Source organism: Gavia stellata, chromosome 28, assembly GCF_030936135.1.
Source record: "Gavia stellata isolate bGavSte3 chromosome 28, bGavSte3.hap2, whole genome shotgun sequence".
In the NCBI taxonomy this organism is placed as follows: Eukaryota; Metazoa; Chordata; class Aves; order Gaviiformes; family Gaviidae; genus Gavia; species Gavia stellata.
The window spans coordinates 3,349,458-3,366,825 of record NC_082621.1 but is presented as its reverse complement, the minus strand read 5'-3'; the positions used below and the strand labels follow the sequence as shown (position 1 = coordinate 3,366,825).

The following is a 17,368-nucleotide window of genomic DNA, read 5'->3' as shown; positions in this document are numbered from 1 at the left end:
TGGGGGGGGACCAGGGCGTAACCCCCGGGCAGCCCATCCACCGGGCAGCGGCCCCGGTACAGCACCCCCTCCCTCCCCCCCCGGTACAGCCCCCACCCCCGGTACAGCATCTCCGGTCCAAACCCCCGGCCCCGGTACAGCCCCCACCCCCGGTACAGCATCCCCGGTACAGCCCCCCACCCCCGGACAGCAGCCAGTGTACAGCCCCCGCCCCCCGGTACAGCATCCCGGGTACAGCCCCCCACCCGCGGTACAGCCCCCCCGGTCCAACCCCCCGGCCCCGGTACAGCATCCCCGGTCCAACCCCCCACCCCCGGTACAGCCCTCCCCGGTACAGCATCCCCGGTCCAACCCCCCACCCCCGGTACAGCATCCCGGGTACAGCCCCCCCCCCCCCGGTACAGCATCCCCGGTCCAACCCCCCACCCCCGGTACAGCATCCCGGGTACAGCCCCCCACCCCCGGTACAGCCCCCCCCCCCCGGTACAGCATCCCCGGTCCAACCCCCCACCCCCCGGTACAGCATCCCGGGTACAGCCCCCCCCGGTCCAACCGCCCACCCCCTGTCCAGCCCCACCCCCGGTCCAGCATCCCGGGTATCCCCCCCGCCCCACCGGTACTGTCCCCTCCCGGTAACGTCCCCGCTCCCGGCACTGCCCCCCCGCAGCCCAGCCCCCTTTCCAGCCCCCCCCGGCCCGCGCTGGCCCCGGCTCCTGGGGGGAGGGTGGGGCTGGGGGGGGGAGCTGGGCTCGGATCTGCCCCCCCTTACCCCGCCAGCACCCCATGATGCTGTCCCCCCCACCCCGAGACCCCCGAACACGGGGGGGGGATTTAACCCCTTCCTGGCTGCCCAGCAGTGTCCCCAGTACCCACCCCCCAGCCTGCTCTTACCCCACCGCCCCCACATACCCCCGGGGGGGCTGCCCCCCCCCCAAGTGGGGGAGATGTGCGCTGTGTCCTGCTCCCCCCTAAGTCCCTGGGGGCCCCCAGTGCTGCGAGGCTGAGGGCACGGGGACACTGGGGACACTGGGAGGGTGGGGTGGGACACACCCTTCCCATCCCCACTTGCAGAGGCTTTGGGTGCGTTGGGGTCTGGGTTCCCCCACCCGCGCTCCCCCTCACACCCCTCCCCAGCACGGGGTCCCCCCTCCCTGACTGTCCCCTCTGTCCCCAGCTCTGTCCCACCATGTCGGTCTCCAAACTACAGGACACAGACGAGGTTTTTGGTGAGTCCCCGGGGGCCCGTGGGGTGCAGAGCCACCCGTGGGTGCTGCCCCCCGGGTCCCCACCTGCCCTCAGTGTCCTCCTGCCTGCCAGTGGTGGGGGGGACCCCAGAAGCTGGGCTTGGGGACAACATGTACTTGGGGACACAGGGACAGGCATGGGGCATGTGGCCACCTGCAGAAGGAACATGTGGGGCAAGGGACAGGGTGGCATGGGGACATGCATGGGGCACAGATATACAGGTATGGGCATGGGGACATGCATGGGACAGGGGAACATGGGGACACGTGTAGGGCACACAGGTATGGGTATGGGGACATGCATGGGGCAGGGGGACACGTATAGGGCACATGGGTATGGGCATGGGGACATGCATGGGGCAGGGGGACACGTATAGGGCACATGGGTATGGGCATGGGGACATGCATGGGCAGGGGGACACGTATAGGGCACATGGGTATGGGCATGGGGACATGCATGGGGCAGGGGGACACGTATAGGGCACATGGGTATGGGCATGGGGACATGCATGGGGCAGGGGGACACGTATAGGGCACATGGGTACGGGCATGGGGACATGCATGGGGCAAGGGGACACGGGGACATGTACAGGGCACACAGGTATGGGCACAGGGTGACATGGACATGGGGACACAGCAGGGGACATGGCCCAGAGCCACTCCTTGGCCTGGGGTTGGGGGTGCAGGAGGCCGCAGCAGGGCAGGGACATCGGGGTGATCCCGGTCAGAGCCTGGGCAAAGCTTTCTCCCGCCCGGGTGACGGGGACGCTCTGTCCTCAGGGACACCCCACTGCTCCTCTCCCCCCTGCCAGGCATCTCTTTGAACATTTCTCTCTGTCCCTCTGTCCCCTGTCCCACCCCACCGGGGTGCCCCATCCATCCACGTCCCAACACTCTCCTCTCCCTGTCCCCCTCTCCTGTCTCCACGGGGATCCCCCACCCGTCCTTTGACTCTCCTACCCCGTCCCTGTGCCCTGTTGTCCCTCTGTCTCCTCTCCACCGGCTGGCCTTCTCCTGACTGTCCACCTCTCCCTCCAATGCTCTCCCACCCCCTTCTCCCTGTCCCTGCCCGGCCATCTGGCCATCCACCTTGTCTCCTTTCCCTTGCCTGTCTGTCCGTCCATCTCTCCCCATCTTCCCTGTCCCTACCTCTCCACCCATCCATCCCTCCCTCCTCCATCCCTCCCTTGTGTCTCCTTGTCCCTACCTCTCCATTTGTCCATCCATCTCCTTTTCCCGGTTCCCATCCATCCATCCTTCCATCCACCCATCCTTCCCTCCATCTCCACTTCCTTGTCCCTACCCATCTGTCTGTTCACCGTCTCCTTTTCTGTACCTATCTGTCCATCCATCCATCCACATCTTCCCTCCCTACCTGTCCATCTATCCTTCCAACCATCCCTCCCTCATATCTCCTTGTCCCTACCTCTCCATTTGTCTGTCTCCTTCTCCCTGTCCCCATCCATCCACCCATCCATCTTTCCACCCTTCCATCCATCCATCCTTCCATCCATCCACCCTTCCCATCCACCCTTCCATCCATCTTTCTACCCTTCCATCCTTCTGTCCATCCATCCTTCCATCCACCCATCCATCCTTCCCATCCCCCCTTCCATCCTTTCTTCCACCCTTCCTTCCATCCACCCATCCATCCTTCCTTCCATTCTTCCACCCACCCATCCATCCTTCCATCCATTCTTCCACCCACCCATCCATCCTTCCATCCATCCTTCCACCCTTCCATCCATCCACCCATCCATCCTTCCATACATCCTTCCCATCCACCCATCCATCCTTCCACCCTTCCATCCATCCACCCACCCATCCATCTTTCCACCCTTCCATCCATCCTTCCATCCATCCTTCCATCCACCCATCCTTCCACCCACCCATCCTTCCATCCATCCACCCTTCCTTCCACCCATCCTTCCTTCCACCCATCCTTCCATCCATCCACCCTTCCTTCCACCCATCCTTCCATCCATCCACCCTTCCACCCACATCTTCCTTCTCCCTACCTGCCTGTCCATCCATCGCCTCATCCCTTTGCCCACCCCCCCGCCCTCCGTCTGTCCGTCTCTCTCTCTCTCTGCCCCGGTCTCTCTTTCACCCCCAGATTTTACCGCTGTGGTTCCAGAGACGCCGCGCCTGGACAGTAGCCTGCAGAAGGCCCGAGCCCGGCTCCTGGCCAAGGGCCGCCGCCACCGGCCCTCCCGCTCCCGCCTGCGAGACAGCGCCAGCTCCACCGAGGGCGACGAGGGGCCCGAGGCGGCGGTGAGCCCCGGGGGGGCTGCAGGGGTGGGGGGCAGCAGGGACCCACGGGAAGGGTTTGGGGAGACCCCATGGCTGGGGAGGGGAAAGGGGACGGGGGGCACCCCGGGCGGGGGGTACAGGGGTTTGATGCCCCCTCCCCATGCCATGTGCCCCCCCAGGGAGCCGAGGGTGACGGTGGCCCCCCGGCCCCCTCGCCCTTCTCCCGCGACGCCGAGTTCTCCTTCGACGGGGGGGCGGTGCGGCGGGTGCTGGGGGACCCCCCGGCCCCCTCGTCCCCCCTCAGCCGCTACCGGCCCCTCACCGACGCCTCGTCCCAGGAGGGGCTGGCGGGCACCCCCTCGCCCAAGTCCTGCCACAGCTCCGACAGCTCGCCGGCTTCGCCCGCCGCGACGCCCGGCCCCAGCGGCACAGTGAAGGTGAGCCCCCCCTGACCCCCCCAGGCTGGGGGGCACGCAGGGCCCCTGGCACCCCCCCTGGCACCCATGTGGGGTGCAGAGGGTGACACCCCTGTCCTTCTCCTCCCGCAGACGACAGCCGGGACATGAGCCCCCCCGAGCCGGCCAGCCCCACCGTGGGGCTCGATAAGAAAACACGGAGGAAGTTCTTGGATTTTGGGGTGAGACCCAGCCCTGGGGGTGGGGGATAGAGGGGGGGATACGGGGTGATGGGGGGGGGGTCAAGGAGGGGATGGAGGGATGCAGGGAGGGATGGACAAACAGATGGAGAGGGGCAATAGCAAGATGGAGGAATAGATGGAGGTGCCTGGAGGGCTGGAAAGATGGAGGGATGCACGGAGGGAGGGATGCAGAGGGAGGGGAATCCTCTGAAGGTGACGGAGGGGTCTCTGAGGAGGGATGGAGGGTGGTCCAGGGGCTGTGGAGGGGGGCACGGCCATCAGGACACCCCGCTCCCCGCCAAGCCGGCTCCCTCCCACCCAGGGTGACCCTGCGCCGGGCGTCCTCCAGCAAGAGCCGGAAGGAGAAGGGCAGCAACCGCCTGTCCATGGGCAGCAGGTGAGTGACCCCCCCTCCCCGGGGCAGGGGGGGCTGCATGGGGACGGCCCCGGGGCCCTAACGCGGCTCTGTCCCCAGGGAGGCGGCGGAGGGTCCCGGCCGCCCCTCGGGGTCACCCTTCCTGCCCTTCTCCTGGTTCTCGGACGGCGCGAGGGGCTCGGCCTCCCCCGGCTCCGCGTCGCCCGCCGGCTCCCCCCGGCACGAGGGGCTCAGCCCCGCCAAATCTGCCTCCCAGGTCAGTGCCCAGGAACGGGGCGCTGCCGGCCCTGTGGGGTGGGTGGCTATAGGGGAGGCTATGGGAGCCCTATAGGGCCAGGGTGCTGTAGAGAGGGAGGTTGGTGCTCCTATGAGTTAGGTAGCTATAGAAGAGGTCAAAGCCAGCTATAGGGACAGGGGACAAAGCCCCATAGGGTCAAGATAGCTATAGGGACAGGGACAAAGCCCCATAGGGTCAAGATAGCTATAGGGAACAGGGGACAAAGCCCCATAGGGTCAAGATAGCTATAGGGAAGGGTATCAAAGCCCCATAGGGTCAAGATAGCTATAGGGGAGGGTATCAAAGCTCTATAGAGTCAATATAGCTATAGGGGAGGGAGTCAAAGCTCTGTAGAGTCAAGATAGCTATAGGGGAGGGAGCCAAAGCCCCATAGGGTCAAGATAGCTATAGGGGAGGGAGCCAAAGCCCCATAGGGTCAAGATAGCTATAGGGACAGGGGACAAAGCCCCATAGGGTCAAGATAGCTATAGGGGAGGGATTCAAAGCTCTATAGTGTCAAGATAGCTATGAGGGGGGTTCAAAGCCCCATAGGGTTGGATAACTATAGGGAGAGGGATCAAAAGCCCATAGGGTCAAGATGGCTTTTAGGGGAGATGAAAGCCCCACAGGGTCTGGTAGTCCTATAGGGAGTCAGAGGCCTATGGGGAAGATGGCTATGGGGAGGGTGCTGGGGGGCAGCAGGCTGCTTTGGGGGCAGTGGGGCCAGCCCTGCCCTCGCCCCTCCCGCTGCCCCAGGACTCGACGCTGAGCGAGGACTCCCCACCGCGCAGCGCCAGCCCGCGCCTGCCCGGCCCCACCGCCACCAAGTGCTCCTACCCCTACCACACCCCTCTCACAGTCCTCGGACGAGGTGAGCCCCGGTGGGGGCGCAAGGTTGGGGTCCCCCCCCTCCAAGTGCCGTGGGGACCCCCCCCCCATTAACACCTGGCCCCCTGTGCCCAGTTCCTGGATGAGCCCCCCGGCGCGGGCCGCGGGCTGGACGTGCGGCAGGTGGGACAGTGGCTGGAGAGCCTCAACCTGGAGCAGTACGTGGAGGAGTTCTCGGCCCACGGCATCGATGGTCCACGGCTCCTGCACCTTGATGGCGCCAAGCTCAAGGTACGGGGCTGGGGGGGCCTCTTCTGCTGGGTGCAGGAGGGTCCAGGTACCCCAACAGCTCAGTTATAGGGTAAGATGTTCTAGGTACCCCAAGGGGGTGCTCCATGGGGCAGGAGGTCTGGGTGGGGTTCTAGGTATCCCCAATAGGGTGCTCCCATGTGACAACTCTGGGAGGGTTCTAGGTATCCCAAAGGACTCATCACAGGACAACAGGCTCTAGGTATCCCAACAGGTGTGCTCCACAGGGCAGGAGATCTGGGTGGGTTCTAGGTACCCCAATGGGCTCATCACAAGACAACAGGCTCTAGGTACTCCAATAGGCTGCCCCATGGGGCAGATGCAGGTCGGTTCTAGGTACCCCAATAGGCTCATCACGGGTACCCAAAATCTCTTGTAATTGGTTGCTCCACAGGGCAGAGGTGGGGGGAGGTTCCAGGTATCCCGATAGACAAGGAGGCAGATAGGGGGTTCTAGGTATCCCAAGGGTCTTGTGCATAGGGGGTGTAGGTACCTCAGCAGGATGATCCTGAGGACAGGCAGTGCAGGGGGGCTCCATGTACCCCAACGAGCTGGTCCATAGGGCAGGGGAGGTGCCGGCACCCCAAGGCCATGGGGTGGGTTGCGTGGCCCCGCCACAGTGCCCGGCTGTGCCGGCAGGCGCTGGGCGTGGGCAGCTCACAGGACCGCGCGGTGCTGAAGCGGAAGCTGAAGGAGCTGAGCCTGGCGGTGGAGAAGGAGCGCAAGGCCCAGGAGAAGGCGGAGAAGCAGCGGGAGAAGCAGAAGAGGGACCAGGAGCAGCGGCGGAGCTAAGGTGGGGGCTGGGAGCGCCCCTGCACCCCTCCCCACCCACAGCCCCCGGGACACCCCGGGGGCACCCAACTCCGGCACGGGACACGTCGCCACGGCCAAGGGATGGCGGTGCCAGGCTGAGATGGGCATGGAGTGGCATGTGCCCCCCCCCCTCCTCCAGCCGCCCCCTCCCCGCCTGCACCCCTGCACCCCAACGGGCATTGTCCGGGCCTCACCATGGGCCCCTTTTCTGGATGCAAACGGCACGCTGGACCCCCCCACGCCCTGTCCCGTCACCCCACCCCACCCCGAGGGGGTCACAGCCACCCCCCTCAGCCCGGCCCCCCCGGCACCCGCCGAGGACAGTGCATGGCCTGACCCCCACCCCCCAGACACACACACACACCCCCCAGTCAGGGTGCGGGGAGTGAACACTGACACCCCCCGCCAGCCCCGAATACGGTGCCCCAGGGGACACCCCAGAAATAAAAGGGTATCAAGGGCCAGTGCAAACCAGTGTGACCAGTGTGAGTCTGACTGGGATGGGGCTGGGGGACAAGATGGGGTGGGGGACCTCAGTGCCAGGCTGGGGGGCAACCAGAGAAGGGGGACACCCAGGACCCGCCCAGGACCTGTCCCCCCAAGTGCCACCCCTGTCCCCAAGTGCCACCCCGTGACTGCGCCCAGGGGGTGCGACACAGCAGCCTCCTCCCAAGCCCCGGGGTGGGTAAACTGAGGCACGGGGCGGGGGGGCAGTGACCTGCTTGGGGGTGTGCAAAGCAGGGGGTTGTTCCTGGGTCCCCAAAACATCACGCCAGGAGCTCAGTCAACATCCAATTTACTGACAGCGGGGGGGGGGTATGTCTCGGGGGGCAGGGGGAGGTTCCCGAGCAGGTCGGAGCATGTGTGGGGAACCACCCCAGGAGGGGTGTGGGGGGGCACACGCAGGTGAGAACAGCTCAGTAGTGCAATATCAGGGACGGTGCAGGAAGCTGGGGGGGAGTGTCTCAGGGCCGGTCCCCCCACCCTGTCAGGGCTGGAGGGGCAGGGAAGTGCTACTGGTCATACTGGGAAAGGACCAGTCCCTTGCTACTCCTGGGGTGCAACCCCTGGAGTGGGTGCCAAGGTAGTGGTGGGGGGGCAACAAGGGCTCTACCCCCTCCACGCTGCTCCAACGCCACCCCCACCTACATACCTAAGTGCCACCAAGGCGGGGGGATACTGGGACCCCCCACCCCACCGGGACCCCCCACCCCACATCTCACACGCTTCCTGGTGAACCCTAACCGAGCCGCGGCGGTGGGAGGCAAAACCGGGATGCTAAAACGCCACGCCAGCATAAACCACCACCCCAGGGTGATGGGGGACACCCGCGGGGGGGGGAGCCCAGGGGCTATCGACAGTCTGGGGGGGCAGCGAGCCCCGGGGGGGGCCCTAGGGGACGCGGTAGGTGGAGGTGTTCTTGGGTTCGGTGCTGGGGACGCACCAGTCCCCCGCCTCCTGGCTGGCCTGGTAGTGCCGCCACGCCGACTTGTTGTAGACCGGCAATCGCTCCACCGAGTCCGTGGACAGGGCCTGGGGGAGACACGGGGAGGGGGGGCTAGGGAGGGCCCTGCGCCCCCCCCCGCAGAGGCCACGGACCCCCCGTCCCGGGGGGAAAAGACCCACCTTTAGGTAGATGACGGCGTCGGTGCCGAAGCCCTCCATGGAGAAGAGCTGCAGGTCCCCCTGGAAGTACTTGGCGTAGAGGCGGGAGATGGGCAAGCCGTAGCCAAAGCCGGCCTGGGGAGGGGAGGAAATGGGGTGGGGGGGGTCCCCAGTGCTGGGCTTGGCACCCGCAGGGGACCCCAAGCCTCCCCACACCACCCCAAGTAGCACCACGTTCACCCACGAGTGTCCACGCGTCACCTCGCCACTCTGAAACCTTCCCCAGGACCACCAAATGTTTCCATGCTACCTCGAAGCGTTCCACGCCACTCCCAAGCACCGCAAAATGTCCCCATGCCACCTCCAAACATCCCCATGCCACCCCAGGCACCCCAAAATGTTCCCATGCCACTCTCAAGCATGCCCATGCCACCCCCAGGCACCCCAAAATGTCCCCATGCCACCTCCAAACATCCCCATACCACGCCCAGGCACTCCAAAATGTCCCCATGCCACCCCCAGGCACCCCAAAATGTCCCCATGCCACCTCCAAACATCCCCATACCACGCCCAGGCACTCCAAAATGTCCCCATGCCACCCCCAGGCACCCCAAAATGTCCCCATGCCACCTCCAAACATCCCCATGCCACCCCCAGGCACCCCAAAATGTTCCCATGCCACTCCCAAGCATGCCCATGCCACCCCCAGGCACCCCAAAATGTCCCCAAGCCACCCCAGGTATTCCTTAAATGTCCCCAAGCCACCCCCAAATGTCCCCAAAAGTCCCCATGCCAAGCCCAAACCTTACCATGCCACTCCAGCCACCCCCCAAATGTCCCACGCCACCCCAGGCACTCCCCAAACGTCCCCAAGCTATCCCAAAACATCCCAAAAAGTCTCCCTGCCAAGCCCCAAACCTCCCCACACCACCCCAGGCACCCCCAAACCTCCCCACACCACCCCAGGCACCCCCAAACCTCCCCACGCCAGCCCCAAAGCACCCCCACGCTACTCTAGCCCCCCTGAAACGTCCCCACGCCACCCTCAAATGTCCCCCACGCCACCCCCAGCCGAAGACCCGCCACCCCGTCCCCCATCTCCCAGGGCCGTCCGGGGGCCCCCATGGCACCTACCAGGGGGGCACCTACCAGGGGGGCCCCCCCGGTGCCCAGCTGTGGGGTGGGAGCGGTGGAGTACATGTAGCTGAAGAGACGCTCGATCTTCCGCAGGGGGACGCCCATGCCCCGGTCACTCATCTGCGAGACGCGGCGGGGGGGTCACAACCCACTCCCGGACACCCCCCCCCACCCCCCGACTACGCATCCCCCATTCTGGGCTTGGGGTGGGACCCCCCAGGATGGAGCTGGGTGGTCCCTTACGCACCTTGATGGAGAGGTCCTCCTGGCCCAGGGCCACCATCACCCTGATGGCCGGCAGCCGCGGGCTGTTCTCGTGGCTCTCCACGGTGGCTCGCATGGCGTTCTGCGGGCCACGGAGCCGGCTGCGGTTTAGGGGAACCCCCCCCAACCTCCCTCTCGCTCCCACCGCCCCCCCCCTCCCGCAACGGGGGCTGGGGTTACCTTGAAGAGCTCGAAGAGCATGTGGTAGAGATGCGAGGGGACGTAGACGATGCTGATGGGCTGCTGGGAGTCGCTCGCTGCGGGGAGGAAGAGAGCGGCCGTCAGCATTGTCATCCTCCCCAACCCCAAACGAGCCACCTGAGAATCCACTGCTGCAGGAACGCCCCCCCCCCCAGCCCGCCTCACCGTTCACCTCCTCGATCTCCAGGTCGGGCGAGGACATGTAGTACTTGTCACACAGGAGCTTGGCCATGTTGTAGGCGTCTGGGAGGGGGAGGCAGAGGGTGTCAGCGCCCCCGACATGAGTGGGGGGGGGGGAGGCTTTGGGGCCCCCTTTCCACCCCCCCCCCAAAATATTTTCCATTCCTACAGATCCAGGAAGTTTTTGGGGTCCTCTGGAGCAACCCCAAAGCATAGGGAACTGAGAACACCTTGGCTGAGGCCCACCCAAACTCATAACACAAATGGCTCCCACCCAGGCAGATCCCAGGGCAGGGAAAAGATTGGGGGGGACCTTCAACCACCCCCCCCCCCACCCCGATTCATGCCCCCCATCAGGGCGGGAGCCCCCCCGGTCCCACAGACCTCTCACCACGTTGGCCACGCCGCAGTGGGGGTCGATGCTCCCGATGTGCTTGGGGTGCGCGGGTTGGTGCTGCCGTCGAAGAGCAGTGCTGGGGAGGGGACGGGTTGGGGGGGGACACACAGTGAGCAGCGGGGACCCCACCCTGGCCCCAGGGCCACCCCCACGGCCCCCCACCCCAGGCTGCGCCCAAGACTGGGCTTAACGCCCCTCCCAGGGGCGAGGGGGAAGTGGATATATGGGGCTGGGTGGGGACATATGGGGACAGGGACGTGCACAGGGGCAGGAGGGGGGGGCACTGAGGGCAGGGAGGTGCCTGGAGCAGGCAGGGCACGGGGGGGGGGCACTGAGGCTGGGGGGGTGCCCAGGGTGAGTCAGGGTTGGGAGATGCCCAAGGGACAGCCAGCGCTGGGGGGACACGCTCAGGGCAGGGTCCCTGGGGCACGGGGGGGGACACACATGTGCAGGACAGGGTCCCTGGGGTGCAGGGGGGGACACACGCTCGGGGCAGGGTCCCTGGGGCGCGGGGGGGGACGGACATGCTCGGGGCAGGGTCCCTGGGGCGCGGGGGGGGACGGACATGCTCGGGGCAGGGTCCCTGGGGCGCGGGGGGGGACACACACGCTCGGGGCAGGGTCCCTGGGGCGCGGGGGGGGGACACACACGCTCGGGGCAGGGTCCCTGGGGCGCAGGGGGGGGGACACACACGCTTGGGGCAGGGTCCCTGGGGCGCGGGGGGGGACACCACACGCTCGGGGCAGGGTCCCTGGGGCGCGGGGGGGGACACACACGCTCGGGGCAGGGTCCCTGGGGCGCAGGGGGGGGACACACACGCTCGGGGCAGGGTCCCTGGGGCGCAGGGGGGGGACACACACGCTCGGGGCAGGGTCCCTGGGGCACGGGGGGGGACGGACACGCTCGGGGCAGGGTCCCTGGGGCGCGGGGGGGGACACACACGCTCGGGGCAGGGTCCCTGGGGCGCGGGGGGGGGGGACACACACGCTCGGGGCAGGGTCCCTGGGGCGCAGGGGGGGGGACACACACGCTCGGGGCAGGGTCCCTGGGGCGCGGGGGGGGGACCCTCTGGGGGGTGTGGGGGGCCCCCATGCCAGGGAGGGGTACCCAGGGCAGGCAGGATGCTCAGGGCAGGGGCGGGATGCTCGGGGCTGACGGGGACGCTTGGGGCAGCGGGATGCCCGGGGCAGGGGGGGACCCTCGGGGATGCTCCTGGTGCTCAGGGACCCCCGGGGATGGCCGGGGCTGTCGGGGACCCCCGGGGCCACCCAGGGCAGGGGGGACCCCCGGGGCGCTCACTGTGCTGGTTGATGAGCATGCGGATGGAGATGCGGCTCAGGTAGAAGCGGTCGAGGAAGTACTGGATGTTCTGGTTGGAGACGGGTCGTCCCCGTAGGCCTCCTTGTACTCGATGACCCCCTGCGCCATGGGTGGGCACCACGTCGTTGTGCCGGTTGCGGATGGTGACCAGGGCGTCTGTGAACCTGGGGACAGGGACAGAGCTGGGGGGGGGGGGCACCCAGTCCGGGCAGAGCCCCGATCCAGGCCGGGTTTCCCCAGGAGCTGGTGGCACCAGGGAAAACCCGGAGCAGAGTCTGGTGGCAGCGGGACGCTCAGGGCACTGTGGGGTGGGGACAGTTTGGGGACGATGTAGGGGTGCAGGGTGCGATGTAGGGTGCAGGGTGGCGGGGCCCCTCGGTGACGCCACCTCTCACCGATGCGAGTACGGGAGGAGGTGACACCCCGCGACTGGGGACAAGGGGTGTCACGGACACGCTGTCACCTCCCAACTTACTGTCCCAGGGTGGCCTGGTCCTCGGGGTCCCTGTCGAGGAACTCCATGATGTCCAGCAGGCTCTGGACGTACCTGGGGAAGGAGCCGGTCACCCCCCCCACCCCAGTGCCCCCAAAGAGAGGGGACACCCGGGGATCCCACACCAGGGTGGCACAGGGTGCCCTGGGGCACTGCCCCACGCAGGAGAGGGGCTCAGCACCCCCTCACCCCCCTACCCCCAAAAGCTTCTGCCCCATGAAACCACCCTGTCCTTGGTGGGGGGGCCAAGCTTGTCCCACCCCCCTGCTGGCACGGTGACCCTTGGGGACACCTGGGGACACAACCCCTCCGATGGGGTGGGGGGCACCAGGGTCACTGCAATCCGGGGTGCGCGCACGAGGGCTGTGGGACCGCGGCACGGCCGGATCCTGCTGCCTGCCCGTGCTGGCACGAGCTGAGGACGCTGCACAAACAACTCGTCACGTGGCGGCACTGGGAGAAGGTTCACGCTGCCGGAGCTGGCAGGGGGACACGGCACTTAAAGGGACACCCAGAACCCCCCCTCCCGCCCCTGAGGACACAGACCCCCCTGGCCAGTGGGGCTGGCTCGGCCCTTTCGGGGGCCCAGGGGACGTGGAGGTGGCACCGGTGACCCCCCGATGGTTGGGGACACTCTGCTGGCATGGGGGTGTCCCCAAAGGGCTGGCAGCCCTTGTCACCCCAAGGGCATGGCATGGCACCAGCTGGGTGCTGCTCTGCCAGGCACCCATCCCTGTCCCCCCCCGCCAGCAGCTCCCTCCGGATCTACTGGGGAGGACAGTCGGTGGCACCGGCAGCGGTGGGACACGCGGTGGTGGTGGGACCAGCAGGACCCCCCCCAGGTGACGGTGGTGGCAGGAGTCATGGTGGCAATGGGAACCGCGCAGGTGACAGTGGTGGGACCCACAGTGGCACCCAGGTGGGTGACAGTGGTGGGACCCCTCTGGGTGACAACGGTGGGACCTGCAGCAGTGGCACCCCCAGGCAGCAGGACCCATGGTGGCAGCAGCACCGGTGCAAGTGCCAGTGGTGAGACCACCATGAGCAACGACAGTGGGACCCGTGGTGGCAGCAGGACCCACATGGGTGCCAGCGGTGGGACCCCCATGAGCCACAACGGTGGACCTCTGGCAGCAGGACCCACGGTGGCAGCAGGACCCATGGTGGCAGCAGGACCCACGGTGGCAGCAGGACCCACACGGGTGCCAGCGGTGGGACCCCCACGAGCCACAATGGTGGGACCTCCGGCAGCAGGACCCACGGTGGCAGCAGGACCCACACGGGTGCCAGCGGGTGGAACCTCCGGCAGCAGGACCCATGGTGGCAGCAGGACCCACATGGTTGTCAGCGGTGTGACCCCCATGAGCCACAACGGTGGGACCTCCGGCAGCAGGACCCACGGTAGCAGCACGACCCATACAGATGATGGTGGTGGCACCTCCACACCCAACGCTGTGTGGGGACCGGCTGGTCCCGGAGGTGGCAGGACCCCCGGCGGCACTGGGCCCCCCCCCCCGGGCCCCCCATCTCACCAGCTCTGCACCAGCTGGACGGAGGGGGTGCGCAGGACGCGGTCCGGCAGCAGGTTGATCTCCTTCATGATGTTGGAGAGGCGGACGGGCAGCTCCTGCCGCAGGAAGGCGAAGGAGGTCTTCTCACAGGCATTGCTGGAGCCTGGCGGGGTGGGGGGGGGGACACGGGCTGAGCCCCGGCTTGACCCCCCCCACCAGCCCCAGGGCTGCCTTCGCTCCTGCTCCTCTGCTGGTGGGGACTGGGGGGTTACTGGGAGGACTGGAGCAGAGGAGGCAGGAGCAGGTCCCTGCTCTTGGCTGGAGGGGGACCCTGGAGGGGCTGGGAGGGTCGAGGGGGGGCACGGCTCAGTCCGCTGGGAGGGCAGGCTGGGTGCCCAGTATAGCCCAGTATAGCCCCAGTACAGCCCAGACTGGGGGTGGAAGCACCCCTAAGGCGATTCGGAGGGGAGAAGAACCTGGGCCACCATCAGAGTTGGGGACACCCAAACCAGACCCTCAGCCCGGTGGCACCGGGGTGCCGAGAGCCTCTGCCACGGGGACGCACCGAAACGTCCCCGGGACACGGATGTCCCCAACCAGGAGCCGGTGTCCAGCAATGGGGGGGGGGGGCAAAGCTGCCCCCAAGCCCCTGGAGAGGCACGTCACCGGGGACAAGGGACACCGGGACGGAGCTGAAATGCCAGGACGACTTGAGGGGGGGTCCCAGTGCTGGTGGGACGGGGCAGAACTGGGGGGGGTGGGCAGGGGACCCCCAGGGCGCAGCTGGTGGGACGGGGCAGAACTGGGGGGGGGGGCAGGGGACCCCCAAGGCGCAGCCGCCAGCCTCAGCCTGGGACAGTGCGGAGGGGACACGGGTAAATATAGCACTGACATTAAAACCCCCGGGGGGGGGACACGGATGACGGGGGGCCTGGGACGGGTGACAGCAATGGGCGGGGACGCCTCCACCTCCCTGGGGTATTTACCCGGGGTGTTTGCTTGGGGGGGGACCTGTGTCACCCATCATGGGGGTGCTGGGGGGGCCAGGCGGGTATTTACCCAGCTGGGGGGGGACACCAGATAACACCCAGCCGGGGGTCTCACGCACCGGGTTATTTACCCGGTAGGGGCAGGAGGTACCCCAGGGGGGGATATTTACCCGGGGGGGTGGTATTTACCCAGGGGTGTTTACCCAGGGGGGCAACGGGGGGGGACATCCACCCAGCCGTTCCCCAGGGGGGTATTTACCCAGGTCATTACCTGCCTGCGGGGGGTAACACCCCCCTCTGGGTGGTGGGTGGTTCGGGGCGGGGGGGGACACGACAGACAGACAGACGACAGACACACACACACCCCCCCCCACCAGCAGGTGCATATCAGGAAACCATGTTCCCAGCCCCGGTTATTTACCCGGGAGCGGGTATTCACCGGGGGGGGGGGCGAGAAAAGATATTTACCCGGGCCGGGGAACACTGGGGAACACCCCCCAAATAATACCCGTTTGGGGGGGTGTTTATAGTTACCCAGGCCCAGACACCCACTGGAGCGCGTCCCTCCTTGGGGACAGCACACCCCCCCCGGGTATTTATTTACCGGCGGGGAGGGGGTGGGTGTGTATTTACCGGGGGGGGGGGGGTGGGGGGTGCACAGTGGTCCCTCCCCGCAGCATCGCCCCCAGACCGGGTATTTACCGCTGACGGGGTATTTACCCGTCGCGGGTGTATTCCAGAGGGAAGAAGGGGGGTGTCTCCCTCCCGGGGCGGCTCCCACGGCCCCGGGGGTACCCACCCGGTGGGGGGGGGGGGGTCGGGGGGGGGTATTTACCGAAGTCGAGGAACTGCTTCATGGAGAGCGGCGACGGCGAGAACTTGCTGAAGTGCTCGACGTAGGTGGGGACACCGGCCAGCGCCGCCCGCTTCCCCAGGCACCGCAGCAGCCGCATGGCGCCCCCCGCCCCGGCCCCGCGCCCCCGGCCCGCGCCCCGCCCACCGCCGCGCCGCGCGCAAACAACCCGCCCCGCCGCCAATCACCGACCGCCCTGCCGCCGGCCCCGCCCCGCCTCACGCTACGCCCGCCCCTCGCCTTAGCTCCACCCCTGTGGGCGGGTAGGCCCCGCCCCGCCTCACGCTACGCCCGCCCCTCGCCTTAGCCCCGCCCCGCCCCACGCTACGCCCGCCCCTCGCCTTAGCTCCACCCCTGTGGGCGGGTAGGCCCCGCCCCGCCTCACGCTACGCCCGCCCCTCGCCTTAGCCCCACCCCTGTGGGCGGGTAGGCCCCGCCCCGCCTCACGCTACGCCCGCCCCTCGCCTTAGCTCCACCCCTGTGGGCGGCTAGGCCCGCCCCCTCGCCTCTAGCCACGCCTCCCCGCTGTAACCTCTTCTAGCCCGGAGCGCACCCACCCGCGCTTAACCCCTCGCTGCCCTTCCCGGGGGGGCTGAGCCCGCCCCGGCCCCAGCGCTCCCCCCATGCCCCTGCCTTCCTGGGGTGTTATCCCCCAATACCCCCGCCCACCTGGGCCATTTCCCCCCCCAATACCACTGCCTGCCTGCGGTATTATCCCCCCCCAACACCCCTTTATATCCAGGGTATCCCCCCCCCCCCAAAAAAAAACCCCCTTTCCCCACCAGCCCGCACCCTCATCACGCTGTCGGCCAGGACACGGGGGTGACAAGAGGTTACAAATCCCGGAGCGAGGCTTTATTGGGCCCCGGCAGGGGGGGCGAGCAGGGGCTGGGGGGCACAGGGGGCACAGGGCCCCCCCCCAGCCCCCAGTACCGACCCCGCTCCGGGTCTCAACACCAAAATGTCGACGAGACACGGAATAACTTAACCCCCGGGGCAGCGTCCGTGGGGTGGGACAGACCCCCGGGAGACAAGGCTGGGGTGGGGGGGGGGACACGGCCTCATGCTCTGCACCCCCCCCAACCAAAGCTGCAGCCGAGGCAGATTGGGGTGAACAGGGGTGCGAACATGCAGGATCAGGCCCCTGCACTGCGTTGGGGAGGAGGAGGAGGCAGGGGAGGAAGGAACAAGCTCCCACAAGCCCCATCCCCACCCTAGCACGGAGCCTTGGCGAAAATCCCGCGCCCAGCGCCGAGGGAAGGGGGACGCGTGGAGCGGGGGGGCGCGAGCGCGTCCCGGCGTGCGAGGACGTGTCCCAGGGTGCAAGGACGTGTCCCGGCGTGCGAAGACGCGTGCGGGACACGGCCGGAGGAGTGTCTGCGTGGGGCGGCCGGGGGGAAAGGCACTCGGTGAGACCAGCAGCGGTCACGTCGGGAGGGGGGGGCTGGGGGCACATTTGGGGCTCATCCCCACGAGCGTGTAAGGCACGAGCGTGCAAGAGCCGGGCTGCGCGCCGGCGAGCCCGGGGAAGCGGACAGGAGCGTGCAGAAGCCAGCGCCGGGATGCGGCTGCGTCCGAGGGGGGAGGCGGATTGGGGCAGGGAGAGATGCGCTTGTGCAAAGTCAAACACCGGCCCTCGTGCTCCCCTCGCACGGGGGCCGGGGGGGGCGGGCTGGGGGGG

General features: G+C 67.7%; 2 protein-coding genes across 2 annotated transcripts; one reads left to right on the top strand and one right to left on the bottom strand.

Annotated features, from left to right (window-relative positions):
* Positions 1-1,186: 1,186 nt before the first annotated feature.
* Positions 1,187-6,716, top strand: SAMD14 (sterile alpha motif domain containing 14). Its single transcript, XM_059830410.1, is given in 11 exon segments — positions 1,187-1,226; positions 3,361-3,518; positions 3,677-3,890; positions 3,893-3,934; positions 4,046-4,132; positions 4,456-4,531; positions 4,610-4,766; positions 5,544-5,636; positions 5,638-5,658; positions 5,751-5,906; positions 6,564-6,716. Coding segments are annotated over 11 exon segments (1,197 nt in total).
* Positions 6,717-7,556: 840 nt separating this feature from the next.
* PDK2 (pyruvate dehydrogenase kinase 2) lies at positions 7,557-15,787 on the bottom strand. Its single transcript, XM_059830323.1, is given in 14 exon segments — positions 7,557-8,270; positions 8,364-8,477; positions 9,492-9,599; positions 9,727-9,825; positions 9,924-10,000; positions 10,110-10,187; positions 10,509-10,568; positions 10,571-10,597; positions 11,821-11,901; positions 11,904-11,949; positions 11,951-12,005; positions 12,317-12,388; positions 13,867-14,008; positions 15,670-15,787. Coding segments are annotated over 14 exon segments (1,218 nt in total). The 3' UTR covers positions 7,557-8,129.
* Positions 15,788-17,368: the final 1,581 nt, after the last annotated feature.